We start from the raw sequence: 14,579 nt of genomic DNA, 5'->3' as shown, positions 1-14,579 counted from the left end.
AATTACCCAGCAGATGTTTTTCTTTTTCCTTCTTTGGCAACCTTGGCTACTTATTTCTCGACAGCCGACCCAGTAAGCCGTCTCGATTGCTTGCTCACGTGCCCCTTCTGCGCCTCTGCCTGGGCTGATTAGTTTCTTGGAGAGGTCCAACGTGTTTTTTTTTTTTTCCTTTCTCTCTTTTGTGCCTTGCACCAACTACCCCACCAAAAGGCACCCGGCACTGTCATTCTTATCGCTTGTAATGACAAGATACTTGCGGCCGGGGCCCTGGTGGCGGGCAACGTGCCCAGTATGAAGTCATACCCAGAAAATGCCCAGAGCCGCACTGGACAGGGGGTGGGGATCCTTGAACTTCCCACCCTAGTCGGTCCCTGGGTACGTATCCACAACACTACGAAGCTGCTTGTTGGATGCAGGGATACAGTGTGGTGTCCATATTCGTCCATGGCGAGCTTACCTACTAACGCCTATGTGACGACAAGTACATGTACTAACCTTCGCCCGGCCTTCCTGCTCCGTTGATGACCATTTCCATTGCTCTTGTCAGAACATAACCGGGCTCTTCCTTTTTCCCGTCCTTTATCACGTTTTCTTTTTTTTTTTTTTTCTTCTTCTTTTTCTTCTGGCAACTGCGTCTTCTCCCAAGTCATCAAGGTATCGTTTCTCTGCCAGTCCTGACTGAAGAGAAGACCAGATGAACACCAGCCAAGTTGCAAGCCCGCAGATTCAGGAGGACACGTTCTCGATGCCATACCCCTGAAACAACAAAGCCCAACACACCTCATGCCCCAACGACATTGTTGAAATAAATCACAAAAAGAATAGCCGAGTCGAGATACAGTCCAGCTCTGTCTTTGGACGAATACCAGCTTTGTGACTTTTGTCTCCCCAACAACAGCTTCATAGCAGGACCCGAGACGTCGCCAGATCAACCATGCCCAGCAAATCGGCCAAAGCCGCCGAGGAGGCATTGGCTAACCATGTATCGGGCCAATCCAACAAGCCGCTCTCGCGGCCGCCCCACGCCCTCGTAACAGAGAAGGTAGTGGAGGAGCTACAGGCGAACCCGGAAGACGGTCTGACTCCGGCCGAGGCCAAGAAGCGCCTCGAGGAGTTTGGCCGCAACGAGTTTGGCGAGCAGGAAGGCGTGAAACCCTGGAACATCCTGATCGCGCAGATCGCCAACGCCATGACTTTGGTGCTGATCCTGGCCATGGCGGCATCCTTCGGCATCGAGTCCATCATCGAGGGTTGCGTCGTGGCGGCGGTCATCCTCTTGAACATCACGGTGGGCTTCCAGCAGGAGCTCAAGGCCGCAAAGACGATGGATTCGCTACGGTCCCTGAGTTCGCCCACGGCGCAGGCCGTCCGCGATGGACGCAACACCACGGTGCCGACGGTCGAGATTGTGCCTGGAGACATGGTGGAGCTCAAGACGGGAGACACCATCCCGGCCGACGTGCGCATCATTGAGGCTGTCAACTTTGAGACCAACGAGGCGCTCCTGACCGGCGAGTCGCTCCCGATCCGTAAAGAAGCCGCTCAGACCTACGACGACGACACGGGACCGGGAGATCGCCTCAACGTGGCTTACAGCTCGTCGACCGTCACCAAAGGTCGTGCGAGGGGCATCGTCTTCGCGACTGGCATGTACACCGAGATTGGCCAAATCGCTGCGGCCCTCCGCGGCAAAGACTCGAAGCGCCGGCCTGTCAAGCGCAAGGAGGACGGCTCGGCTGGTGTTGGCCGGCACATGCAAGCCTGGTCCCTGACCGTCACTGACGCCATTGGTCGTTTCCTGGGTGTGAACGTCGGAACTCCGCTGCAGCGCAAGCTGGCAAAGTTGGCCGTCGTCCTCTTCGGCACCGCCATCATTTGCGCCATCATCGTCCTTGGTGCCAACGAGTTCGACACCTCGCAGGAAGTTGTCATCTACGCCGTGGCGACCGGTGTTGCCATGCTTCCGGCCTCGCTCGTCGTCGTCCTGACTATCACCATGGCCGCCGGTACCAAACGGATGGTTCAGCGCCATGTCATTGTGCGCAAGCTCAAGTCCCTCGAAGCCCTCGGCGGCGTCACCAACATCTGCTCGGACAAGACCGGCACTCTGACGCAGGGTAACATGGTTGTCCGCAAGGCTTGGATTCCCGGACACGGCACCTACTCGGTCAGCAAGACCGGCGAGCCGTTCAACCCCACCGTCGGCGAGATCGGCCACCGCCCGGAGCAGCCCCGCGAGATCAACTTCCGCGGCGCCGACGCCGAGGGTACGCTGATCCCCAACGACCAGGCCAAGCAGCGGGTCTTGGACACGCCACTGCTGCGAGACTACCTCAACCTCGCCTCGCTGGCCAACCTCGCGACGGTGCACCAGACCAAGGAAGGCGAGTGGCATGCCCGCGGCGACCCGACCGAGATCGCCATCCAGGTCTTCGCCACCCGCTTCGACTGGAACCGTCTCAGCCTCTCGGGAGAGGGCAAGCGCTGGAACCAAATCGCCGAGTTCCCCTTCGACTCGGACGTCAAGAAGATGTCGGTCATCTTCGAGGACACGGAAACCGGCGAGACGAGCCTCTTCACCAAGGGCGCCACGGAGCGCGTCATTCCGTCCTGCCACAAGATCCAGATGGGAGACGACATCATCCCTTTCACCGAGGAGCACGAGAAGGACATCACTGCCAACCTCGAGGTCCTGGCCAAGCTCGGTCTGCGCGTCTTGTCTCTGGCCAGCAAGCGCAACATCGGCAAGGTCGACAACCACGAGAGCCTCGACCGCAAGGACTTTGAACACGAGCTCGTCTTCCAGGGCCTCATTGGCATCTACGACCCGCCCCGTCCCGAGTCGGCGCCTTCGGTCAAGAAGTTCCACCAGGCTGGGGTGAGCGTACACATGTTGACGGGTGACCATCCCGAGACTGCCAGGGCCATCGCCATTGAGGTTAGTTTTTTTTTTTTTTTTTTTTTTTTTTTTTTGTTATCTTGTGTGAAATTTAATAGCGTCGTACTCGAGAGTCGATACTAACAAGCCACTCCCTCCCCCCTCCAAAAAAAAAAAAAAAACAGGTCGGTATCCTCCCGAGCCGCATGGGTGAAATCTCGGCCGACGTGGCCAAGACCATGGTCATGGCAGCCAGCGACTTTGACAAGCTCAGCGACGACCAGATCGACCGCCTCCCGCGCCTGCCGCTGGTGGTGGCGCGCTGCGCACCGCAGACAAAGGTCCGCATGATCGAGGCGCTCCACCGCCGCAACCGCTTCGTGGCCATGACGGGCGACGGCGTCAACGATTCGCCGTCCCTCAAGCGCGCCGACGTCGGCATCGCCATGGGAGAGAGCGGATCCGACGTGGCCAAGGAGGCTTCCGACATCATCCTCACCGACGACAACTTTGCCAGCATCCTCAACGCCGTCGAGGAGGGCCGCCGCATGTTTGACAATATCCAAAAGTTTGTGCTGCACGTTCTCGCTTGCAACATTGCGCAGGCCTGCACCCTCTTGATCGGTCTGGCTTTCAAGGACGAGAGCGGCCTGTCCGTCTTTCCGCTTGCGCCCGTCGAGGTCATGTGGATCATCATGATCACGTCTGGACTACCCGACATGGCCCTCGGGTTCGAGATTGCTGCGCCGGATGTAATGGACCGGCCACCGCACGACGTAAGTTTTTTTTTTTTTTTCTTTTATGCTGTCCTCATAGTTGTACCGCGCTTTCTGATTTTCATAACTAACGTTCCCACCTTGAAAAAAAAAAAAAAAAATAGATGAAAGCAGGCATCTTCACCTGGGAGCTCGTGGCAGACATGTTTGCCTACGGCCTGTGGACGGCGGCGCTGTGTCTGGCATCTTTCCTGCTGGTCATGTTTGGCTTTGGCGACGGCAACCTGGGCTCGAACTGCAACAACAGATACTCGGAGTCGTGCGACACGGTGTACCGGGCGCGCGCGACGACCTTTGCCGCCCTCACGTGGTTCGCGCTCTTCCTGGCCTGGGAGATGCTGCACATGCGCCGGTCCTTCTTCCGCATGCAGCCCAAGTCGACCAAGTACTTTACGCAGTGGTTCTGGGACGTGTGGCGCAACAAGCTCCTCTTCTTCAGCATCGTGGCCGGCTTCGTCACCATCTTCCCGCTGCTCTACATCCCCGTCCTCAGCACCGTCGTCTTCAAGCACGCCGGCATCTCGTGGGAGTGGGGCATCGTCTTCGTCGCCTCCCTGCTCTTCTTCGTCGGCTGCGAGGCCTGGAAGTGGGCCAAGCGCGTCTGGTTCCGCCGCCGCGCCCGCAAGAACGAGCCCTACGGCGCCGGCAACAAGCACGACCTCGAGAGCAGGGTCTTTGGCGCCTACTTCAACCTCAGCGGCGTTGCTCTCACCAGCGACTCGGAGACGCGGACGCTGGGCGACCGGACTTCGACGGGAGAGACGCCCTACGCCAAGAAGGAGGAGGCATGAGCTCTTTTTTTTTTTTTTTTTTCTCTCTCTCTGTTATCCCGAGTGAGAGTGGAGGTCCCTTTCAACTAGAGATGGGAAAACGATGGGAGCGGCGGGGTTTTTTCTCTTTTTTTTCTTCACGCTGCCATTTTCGCACCGCTATGAATATGTGATACCTTTGTGTTGACGGTCGTGGGCTGGGTAAAAGTATTTCTCTTTTTCTTTTCTTTTCATAAAGATGACAATGATCTGGGTGACAGGCAACTGGATATCAAACACACCCTTTTCTACACATGAGCCGGTTGTTTTTTTTTTTATTTCTGGCTCAGCTCAATACCGGCTTTCAGAGGTCGGTTCGTTAGCAAAGATATCTATCTAGCCTACAAAAAGAGGCTCGGTCTCCTGAATTGATATGTTGACACAAGTTACAAACCAAACAACTACAACAGATTCTTTATACATATGTCTCGCCACCGCCAGTATGAAAGTAGAGGCTTGACGAGCGATGTAAAATGCACAATGTAAAGTGTGCACGTGTACAAAGGTTGTAATAGCCGCGGCGTCGAATAGATGGCCAGTTAATTCAACCTATACTTATAGAAAACAAAGTAATCTGTACATCCTTGAAACAGTCAACAATACAATTATTCCATACAATGTTGCAATAGTGATACGGCTTCGAACGAATAGCATGTGAATTCGAACAATGTTGGTATTCCTACTTGATCTTTTAATCAACTAACTGTTCAGACCCAGGCGGTTCGCATCCCGAGACCCGGCCCATCTCCTCTGCCAGGCAAACTTCTTGATGCTCCGCAGCGGCGCGGTGTCCCCCGAATTAACCGCGGCGTTCCGACAGGCCTCGATTAAAGTCTCGTCCAGAGCCAGCTCCTCCGGGTCCTCTGCCGATGCGCTTTCTTCTCCCGTGTCAGTAGGCAGGTTATCGTCTTTTGGCCCGACAGTTTCTGGTTCAAAGTCTGTGGCGGCTTCGCCCTTGGTGCTGGCGGCTTCTTTCAAGGTCGACCGCCGAGGAGTCGTCGGTGCTGTTTTCGAACGGCAAGAAGATTGATGATCCGACTTGCCGCCTATATCCTGGTGAAAAGCTAGCTCGTCATCCAGGAGGTTGCCGCCACCGCCGTGTTGCTTTTGGCCGGCCCGCTGCCTTGCCCGCTTCTGTCTCCTCTGCTGCCTCCGACGATCCCCGCCGCCCGCGTCGAGCCCGTCCCCGTCGATCGCGGCGGCGCGCTCTTCCTCGCGCGTCGGCACGACCCTGCCCGTGACGAGACATCTTGCCAGCAGGTGCGCCGCTGCAAACCGTGCCGTCTTGCGGCATTCGGCGGCAACACCGTCCTTCGCGCTCGGCGTTGTCGGGCTGGATGATGTCTGCTGCGACGGCCTTTTGAGGCATGGCCGGAGCAGACTCTGGAGATTTCTTGGGTCGGGGTGCTTGAAGATCTCGGTCTCGCTGTCAGAGTAGTCGGACAGTGTGTCGAATTTGGAGACGATGCACTTTAGTTCCGACAATTCCATGTCGGTGTTTGGGAGACCCGATGTCATTACGGGGACTCCGGCGTTTTTGTTTCTGATAATGATGTGAAAATCTTGTGTGTTTACTTGAGCTTGACAGATCCTGCGCGGCATATATGATATATCTGAGGTGGGTAAGTGACATTGATGATTGATGTGGGATTATGTGTCAGTGACTTTCATGGTAAAATACGGAATTGAAAGGACGAACTTGGGAACGAGAAATTCGAGCACGTGCATGGGTTTAAGTGCGAATATACCTATGAAATTTGCGAGGTTGGGCTCCCAGACAAATATGATTTGATTTGTTTCTCTGCTGTCGTGGCGTGCAAAAGTGAAGCTAGTCCTGCAGCAATGCCCTGCAAACAAACACAAAAGCATAATTGAATAGGGCCACATGATCCATCAGATGCACTCCGTCTTCCATTGTGCTTTTTTTGGTTCCACCCGGTAACAGTTTGTAGCCGAATAACAAAGAAGGCAGTTGGTAGGAGAGAGCGCGTCAAGCTTTATTTACTTGGTATTTTGCACTGTATCAAATGGAAATGGCAACCGCGCAGCATATCTTCAGGGGTGAAATTGCCCAAGTAGTGAAAAGATCGAATCCAAATATCCCAGCAGCAAGTCCAGCCCAAAACATAGGTTGGAAAGAGTAACATGAAGTTTAGCCCAGGAACAACTCATGGTCCTTTCCCAAACAACCAAAGTAACACACCAATAAAAACCCCCCGAGAAACTAATAAGCCCAAAACTAATCCCTCCCAAAATCCACCACCCTTTCAAAAGGTACCTGATGGGCCTACATCAAACCCTAAGGGCGAGTACAAGCACCGCGATGGTCCCAGGCTTTGTACTTCTTTCATTGGGTTTGAGCAACGGCCTCACAGCTTCGCATGTGACAAGGCAGTTGGCTAACTCGTCGGTGAAACTGCACATACTTCTAGAAACCCTTTGGCTCGTGTAGTTTGTCCCAAGTCCGACAGTGCTCAGACGGCCAGGACTATTCCTGGAGGAACCTTGCTGCGAAAGGTGAATTGTGCAAGCTGTGGGACTGGCATTGGGAAGGTTGGAATGTGAATAAAAAGCTTTCCTCGTTTATCTATGGGAGGCTGGAGGCCAAAGTAAGGGCATGAAATATCTACCAGAGACAAAGTTGACATCCTACCACTAAGGTGTGTGTGCCAAAATGCAAGATTTTTTATGTCAAGGTAATAAGCTGCAATATCAGCAAGCATATTCTTCCCAGACTGGAACCAGCTCGTTCTTCCCGGCCGCATTATCTTGCAGGCACAACGATTTACCCAGCCTCATATCAAACAGCCCCACGCTATTGGAGCACAAACCCACTGCTACGACTATGCATAGATACCCAAGGCCGGTGTACGCCCTAGCCACTGTATCTAATTAGCAGATAAGACTTGTTGGATGGCTAACACCTTTCCGGAAGAGGACGAAAACAAGTATTGCGAAGAGGATAGCGAGGAAAGTGGAGCCAGGAGCAAACAGATGAATAACGTTGGGCTCCACATCTCCGACCCCCCTAAAGTCCGGCCCCTAAAAATATCTACTCAGCCACGTCAACCCTTTGTTTTATTTTATAAATATCTAGACGAATTTTTCACTTTAGAACTTGCATTTTGAAGATTCTTGCTCCAAACTTTCCAATGAAACAGTACACTGAAAATCAGCTTCTTGCTGCCATTTCTGACATAAGAAATGGCAAATCAGTTCACAAAACCTCGCAAAAATGGGGTATTCCTCGGAGTACCCTTCACGATCGTTTAAAGGGGGCCCAGTCAATTCAACAAGCGAAAAGATTTTGTCAAAGGCTTTCACAGGAGCAGGAGACCTATTTGGCAGATTGGGTACTTGCGCAGGCCGCGTTAGGCCTTCCGCCAACGCATCAAGAACTACGCTATTTTGCGGAACGAATTCTTCAGGCCGCCGGAGAAAGAAAAAGCCTTGGGAAACATTGGGTTAGCCGTTTTATAGCCCGATATCCAATTTTGAAAACCCAAAGGCCCCGGCGAATAGAAAATGCCCGGGTTAATGGGGCTACAACCGAGGTAATTAAATCTTGGTGGTCCTATTTGAAAAATCCCGTTATCGATACTATAAAACCGGCCAACCGTTGGAATATGGACGAAACAGGTATAATGGAAGGCAAAGGATCTAATGGCCTGGTGTTAGGGCGTAATAAAATCCGGCCATTACAGCGAAAAGAGCCTGGAACGCGGGGTTGGACGAGCATAATCGAATGTGTATCAGCTACGGGGGCTGTTATACCTCCCCTCGTTATATTTAAGGGGAAAAACGTACAGCAACAATGGTTTCCAGCTGATTTAAGTCCTTTCGATACCTGGCAATTTCATGCAACAGAAAACGGGTGGACAAATAATGAAACAGGTATCGAATGGTTAAAAAAGGTGTTTATTCCAAATACCCAACCTTTAACTCCTGAAAAGCGTTTATTAGTTCTCGACGGCCACGGATCACACGTCAGCGACGAGTTTATGCTTGTTTGCCTCCAAAATAATATTCAGCTTTTATATTTACCTCCTCATTCGTCGCACGTTCTTCAACCGTTGGATTTATCGGTTTTTGGGCCGTTAAAGGAAGCTTATCGACGTCACCTGGGATTTGTAAACCAGTTTTGCTGTTCAACGGTTGTTGGGAAACGAAACTTTCTACTTTGCTATCGAAAAGCCAGATCAAAAGCATTTATAGCAAAAACCATTCAATCTGGTTGGCGTACGACGGGGTTATGGCCGGTGAACTTGGCAAAACCACTTTTAAACCCGTTTTTATTAGAAAATAGCAACGCCAACGTCGAAAAAGGTAGAAATAACGGCTTCCAAAGGGATAAAACACCGGAAAGCCCAAACCAAAAAATTAACGACCAATCTTTACTTATTTGGAAAACCCCTAAAACGACCCGAGATATTCGACTTCAACTACAGGAAATTTCCCGGTCCGAAAAAAGTAACGCCACTTCACGGCTTTTGTTTGCAAAAGTCCAAAAAAGCTTCGAAACCAAGGATATCTTATTGGCTGAAGCTCAGCAAAAAATCAGTTTGTTAAAAGCAAAATTGGAGGCGGTACGGCCGGTCAAAAGGAAAAGGGTAATTCCGGATCCCAACGAGCTTTTGGTCAGCAAAAAAAACGTTTATGAAGCACAGGAAAATAATAGGGACTGTTTAGAGGATTTGAACGATGGAGAAGAGGTTAGCGAACCGGGAGAGCCTGACAATGATTGTATTATTGTGCGTTGATAGGTTTACATTTAAATCGGTTTATAAAAGGGGTATTTCGTCGTTACATTTTTCAAGGGGGCCGGACTTTAGGGGGGTCGGAGATGTGGAGCCCAACGTTACTGCAAGTTCTCTATCCAACAACACCACAAAGTTGATTTACTTTCCAAGGCGTCCGCAGCACAAGCTAGCACCGTATATTCTCCAAAAAAATATACAACCCATTTATTTTGAACATAGGTACGAAAAAAAAAAGAAATATCGTAATGGCAAACTGTCAGTGGCCCATGCAAGCTGAACCTCATCGTTTCACGTGACTTGGCGCTTTGTTTGTTTTTCCCCGTGCATCATGACCAACAACATCTGTTGCCAAATCTCATCCATCCCAACAAGAACCATCAAAATGCTGCCAGCACGTCTTTCTTGGTCTACCTGCCTCCGTCGTATCCCCATCCAAATCTCACTTGCCACGCCGGAGTATCGTGCTACCCGCGTAGGTCTTTTACTTCGAGCATCACCTACCTACACCGCAGCGGCCATGTTCTCGTGCAGCGCCGCATCGTCGGGCCATTGCGCTGGCTCTGTTGGTTCGACCAACAAGTCGCGCTTGAAACCGCTGAATTTTCCAACGACTGGGTTCCAAGAGATCGATCCATCCGTCAAGTTTGAGGAGGAGAAATTGAATTACTACCATCCCGCCTTGTTCTATCCCATTCATATCGGAGAGGTCTTGAATGAGCGGTATCAAGTCGTATCAAAGTTTGGCTACGGGTCGACGTCGACGATATGGCTATGCAAAGACTTGGCGTAAGGTTTTCTCACTTTTTTGAACTTTGAATATCATATGCAAAAAAAAAAAAAAAAAAAAAAAAAAACCTTGCTCAGCGCTCACAGAAACATCCACCATTTCGTCCGCCAGTGAGCATCGTTACGTCGTGTTGAAGGTGTTTATCCGGCAGGGCAGGATGGAGAGCAATCGGGAGCTTGAATGCTTTCGGCACTTTCAGAAATTTGTCAACCACAAGGCAGACCACGGCGGCCACGAAAGGGTTCGGTTCCCGGAAGAGCACTTCACCATCCAGAGTTCCGACAGCAGCACCCACGACGTGCTTGTCCTGCGGCCTCTGGGACTTAGTGTAAGGGCCTTGCAGACGTACACGCCCGCGGGCGTCTTCCCCGAGTTGAATGCGGTGCTCTTGACCCAGTCCACCGTGACGGCTCTCGACTACCTGCGCAGTATATACGTGGTGCATGGCGGGTAAGTGAAGCGAACCGTTTTCCTGTTTACTTTTTTTCGTTCCAAAGCTGACAAAAAAGTGTTTGCAACTATGAGACGTTCATTCCGGAAATCTGCATCTGACTCTGACCGACGAGAACGTGCTCGAGCAGTGTGAGCAAGACGAGCTCGTCACTCCATCGCCGAGAAAAGTTGCAAAAGAGGGCGTCGTCATACATGCCACCAGGCATATTATAAACGGAGAAAGCCCCCTGGTCCTGTGTGATTTGAGCAGCGCACGTATATGTCCAAACCACGATTTGCAGCGTGGGCTTCCCCTAATGCCGGAGCATTATCGACCACCCGAGGTGATTCTTAATATGCCGTGGGGCTATTCGGTCGATATGTGGTGCTTTGGTATTACCGTATGTAGTTTTTCCCTGCTTCCTTTTTTTTGTTTTCGATTTGTCGATTCCGACCTTTTGGGAGTATAATCTAATCTCTGTTATTTTGCTAGATATGGCGGATGCTGAACAACAAAGGCTTGTTTGGCCATTATGTCGGTACCGATTTGGATGAAGCCCGCCATTTGTCCTTGATGGTCGGCCTGCTTGGTCCACCTCCGTTGGAATTCCTCAAAAGGAGCGAGAAGTCGCTCAAATTCTGGGATGAAAGCGGCAGCTGGAGGGGACCCATCGCTTTACCACCTCCCACCTACACCCTCGAGGCCATTTGCCCCAAATCGTTGGACGGCGAATCCAAGGTCTTGTTTTTAGATTTCATCCGCAAGATCCTCCATTGGGATCCAGACGAGCGCCTTTGCCCCGCCACGGCATGGTATCATCCGTGGGTGCATAGGATATGGTCCAAGGATAGACTCGTCCCCATTGAGGAGTGGGAGAAGTCTCAAGGAGCTGCAGCTGAATAGAGTTTTAGTGACGACAACGCCTGCAACCGTACCGGCTCCTGTTGAAGGTCTGGATGATGATGTCTCCAAATTTTGGCAGTCTTTGTATAGTGCTCATCGAGTGGGACTTTTAGGAAATGGATGTCTAATTTCTACCACAAGTGTACAGATATATGGCTAGGAACACAGCAGATTTATACAGTACCGACTTCGTCACTCGGAACTAGGTCCTGGACTGGTCCTGGAAAACCTTGGGCGCGTTTTGAGACCTCGCCACAGATTCTCTCCTTTCCCAGCCTTTCTCTCAGGGCCCTCATCATGCGAATCTTGGAAGATCCGACAGCACCTTCCGTGTAAGTCCTTGCCAGATAATGTGGATATGCGTCAGGCCAACTGGGCGGTGGCTGCTTCTCGGGACGTCCCGGCTCGAAGAGATGGGGGTGGGCCCGGGCGAGGCTCAGCAGCGGCCACTTGAGCAGCTGTGGAGGAACCGTCTTCCCCAGCAACGTCCAGGCATGTTTCTGGTTCCCAGGCAGGACAAAAGAGTCGGGAAGGCCCACCAGACGCGCACCCTCGCGAGGGTGGAGTTGCCTGACACACGGCACGACGCCTCCGTGGCCGTCGCTGGGCCCCGAAGTCAGGATGTGGCCCATATCCAAATAGCCCCGCCCCGTGACGCAGCCCGACCAGCCTCTCTGATGGTATATGCGTTCCTCGTGATTGGTAGGTTTGGTTGGCTCGCCTTTGCCTGTTTCCTTTATCCGGCAGCCAACTCGAATCTGGTTGAACCGGAACCGACCCGCTGGACGCTGGAGAGGATCCCGATGGTCGAGCAAGATGCGATAACTTTTTGGGGGTTTTCTGGGCATCTGATTCAGGTACTTGAGGAATAGTACGCCATCGATTGGCTCAGGCACACGGCCGTCAGGCCAACAAATCCTATACTTGTTGAGTCTTTGATAGTCCTCGATTGACAGCAAAAAGTCCTTGAGTTCCAAGGTCCGGTCGGGTTCATTTTCTGCGCGAGGGGGCCGAAAAGGGCCGGGGATTAGATCCTTGCGAACGGCGAGAGCAACAATATGCTCCCTGGTCTGGGGCAGTCCAAATGACGCAGCAGAGTACAGTTCCCATTCGATCCAGTAACCGGCCTGGTCGAGAATTTTGCAAATTTCTTCCATCCCGTCGCCACCAGTGCTGGTTTTGGCGACCCTCTTCTTCTCGAACTCCAGCAGGACGACCTCGTTGCGTTGGTATTGAACGAGACGGAGAAAAGAGTCCACAACTAGCTGGAAATAGTCGCTATGATCTCTAGAGCTGGTACGGCGCATAGCGGCTGATGCGAGCCGTTGGGATTATTGCATCTTATCAGCGAGTGTGGAAAGGAGAGACGACTGGACACAACACAGTGGCTATGACGGGTTAGCAGCGGCTGTGACTTACGGAGACTGGCCGCAAGCATGTTTGCCCTGGGAATATTTTCCAAGTCGTCTCGCACTGCATCGACGATGCTGCGTTTGTCTACAAAGTCTAACCCGCCCCGAAGGTTTTGCTCATATGTTGCGGCGGCTCGAGGATCATTGTCGTTGGCGTAGACGCATTTCAGACCCAGTTCCGAGAGGGCCACAGTGGCGGCGCCGATGCCGCAAAACAGATCGGCAAAGGTTCCAGATAGAGCCGGAGTGGCTAGGGATCCAGCGTCATTCTTGACCTGGGCCGTTGTCGGCGACGATGAAAAATTTACCCGTTGGTGGACAGGAAATGCATTTTGTCTTGGGCTGCCGATGAGCAGGTTGCAAAAAGGGCGACGATTGATGCCGATGCTAAAAGCCGTGAGAGCTGCAGTGCGCACTAGCACACGCCCTGCCGATGCCGTCGGAGAGCCGTACCAAGACCTGCATGACCTGCTGACGTAAATTTGCGATGTTATGGACTTGGACGGTCGTACCATGTCGAGATGGACAGCCAGCCAGTAACTGTCTGTGGCTCAAAGACCGAATCCCCTTCCCGTCGTCGCACTTTTGTTGCTGCGCTGCAGCATCTGCATGGGGCAGGCCAATTGTAGGTAGAAGCTAATTACTGTAGAAGGTACCTTAGGTCGGGAAGTAAGGAGAGCGAAAACCTATGTGAGGAAGGCGCGTCTGTTTGTCATGTCGTTTCGTTTGGCGTTTGGTCAAATTTTGCACGTGAGCATTTCACACCTTCTTGTTGTCATCGTACGCGAGATGTCAAAGCCAGTCACGTGACGGAATCAAGAAATTATATTTTGCTCTATGAACTGAAGTCTTCTGAACCCAAGGCCCACTGCAGTTGTGCGCATGACCAATCATGTCGAGTCTTACAACATGGGGAAAGAACCCTTTCTCAAGGTGCGTACCGAAGCGCCCGCTCTGTGACACTCTTTAAAAACTACTGTAGCAATAAACCTCAACTTTCCCTCCCAGCTAGGTCAGTAATTATACCCAATATCTGCACTGTCCGAACGTCTCAGCTGGAACCCCTGCTGCAGCAATGATCGCTGCGCCACTCAAGTTCAGCTGCCACCGAAAAAATCCGGCGGCAAGGCGGCTACGGCCATGACTTGGATTGCAAAACTGCCAAATCAGCAATCCTGGGGAGGGGGTTCGGAATGAACGGACTATTTCTCTATTTCGTTTCGCATCGCCGTTTGGCCAGCCTTACCTGTCCGCCTGCTGGTCAATTTGTTGGCAGTCGTTCGGTAGAGATCGACAGAATCCGCTACGCCAAGGGATCACAGACTCCACATATACAAAAGGAATTTTTGGTGATTACAAAAACCCATCTTTTTTCCTACTCCCAACACATGCATGCCACAATGTACGGCAATAAAATGGCACACAAAAACATGGCAAGGCGAGACCTGGATCTAGACAATTGATCCTTTAAAATTATTTTCTCGTCTGCTTCCTGTCAGCTGTGCTCACGGGCACACCACTAATGGAATAGTCCCTGGCTTCAAGTAGGTGTACAGCATGCTTACAGATGTGGAGTAGGACGAAGCCGCTGCCTGCAGGCCGTCATGTCGACCGCCACGACGTTATTGGTTCAGGCGTGATGAGAAACAGGCACCAAAAGACCCCCCCGGTCGCTGCTGTTCGAAATCGACATGGTTCTGACACTCTCATTTTGTAATGGGGGTGCTTATTTCTCACCCGTGGAGACTCTCGCAGCACTTGGATTGGATATCATGCGTCTTATTTCGACGAGATAGGAATGGCTCCGAATGCACTTCGCCA

The 14,579-nt window shown here is 51.9% G+C and overlaps 5 protein-coding genes across 5 annotated transcripts; 2 read left to right on the top strand and 3 right to left on the bottom strand.

Moving 5' to 3' along the window:
- Window positions 1-900: 900 nt before the first annotated feature.
- On the bottom strand, window positions 901-3,599 carry PpBr36_00031 (uncharacterized protein; the record flags this gene model as incomplete). Its single annotated transcript, XM_029887224.1, has 3 exons — window positions 901-1,412; window positions 1,447-2,873; window positions 3,106-3,599. 3 exons carry the CDS (start codon window positions 3,597-3,599, stop codon window positions 901-903), a joined length of 2,433 nt encoding a protein of 810 aa, XP_029751049.1.
- Window positions 935-4,445, top strand: PpBr36_00030 (uncharacterized protein; the record flags this gene model as incomplete). Its single annotated transcript, XM_029887223.1, has 3 exons — window positions 935-2,938; window positions 3,064-3,654; window positions 3,759-4,445. The coding sequence occupies 3 exons, from the start codon at window positions 935-937 to the stop codon at window positions 4,443-4,445; spliced, it is 3,282 nt and encodes a 1,093-aa protein (XP_029751050.1).
- Window positions 4,446-5,162: 717 nt separating this feature from the next.
- PpBr36_00029 (uncharacterized protein) lies at window positions 5,163-5,981 on the bottom strand (the record flags this gene model as incomplete). The annotated part of the gene is made up of 1 exon (XM_029887222.1): window positions 5,163-5,981. The coding sequence occupies one exon, from the start codon at window positions 5,979-5,981 to the stop codon at window positions 5,163-5,165; it is 819 nt and encodes a 272-aa protein (XP_029752099.1).
- Window positions 5,982-9,605: 3,624 nt separating this feature from the next.
- PpBr36_00028 (uncharacterized protein) lies at window positions 9,606-11,346 on the top strand (the record flags this gene model as incomplete). Its single annotated transcript, XM_029887221.1, has 4 exons — window positions 9,606-10,009; window positions 10,122-10,438; window positions 10,536-10,843; window positions 10,936-11,346. The coding sequence occupies 4 exons, from the start codon at window positions 9,606-9,608 to the stop codon at window positions 11,344-11,346; spliced, it is 1,440 nt and encodes a 479-aa protein (XP_029752098.1).
- A 173-nt stretch (window positions 11,347-11,519) lies between these two features.
- On the bottom strand, window positions 11,520-13,273 carry PpBr36_00027 (uncharacterized protein; the record flags this gene model as incomplete). The annotated part of the gene is made up of 2 exons (XM_029887220.1): window positions 11,520-12,658; window positions 12,766-13,273. The coding sequence occupies 2 exons, from the start codon at window positions 13,271-13,273 to the stop codon at window positions 11,520-11,522; spliced, it is 1,647 nt and encodes a 548-aa protein (XP_029752107.1).
- Window positions 13,274-14,579: the final 1,306 nt, after the last annotated feature.

Source organism: Pyricularia pennisetigena, chromosome 2, assembly GCF_004337985.1.
Source record: "Pyricularia pennisetigena strain Br36 chromosome 2, whole genome shotgun sequence".
In the NCBI taxonomy this organism is placed as follows: Eukaryota; Fungi; Ascomycota; class Sordariomycetes; order Magnaporthales; family Pyriculariaceae; genus Pyricularia; species Pyricularia pennisetigena.
Note: the sequence above shows the minus strand (reverse complement) of the source record. Positions and strands in the feature narration are given on the sequence as shown.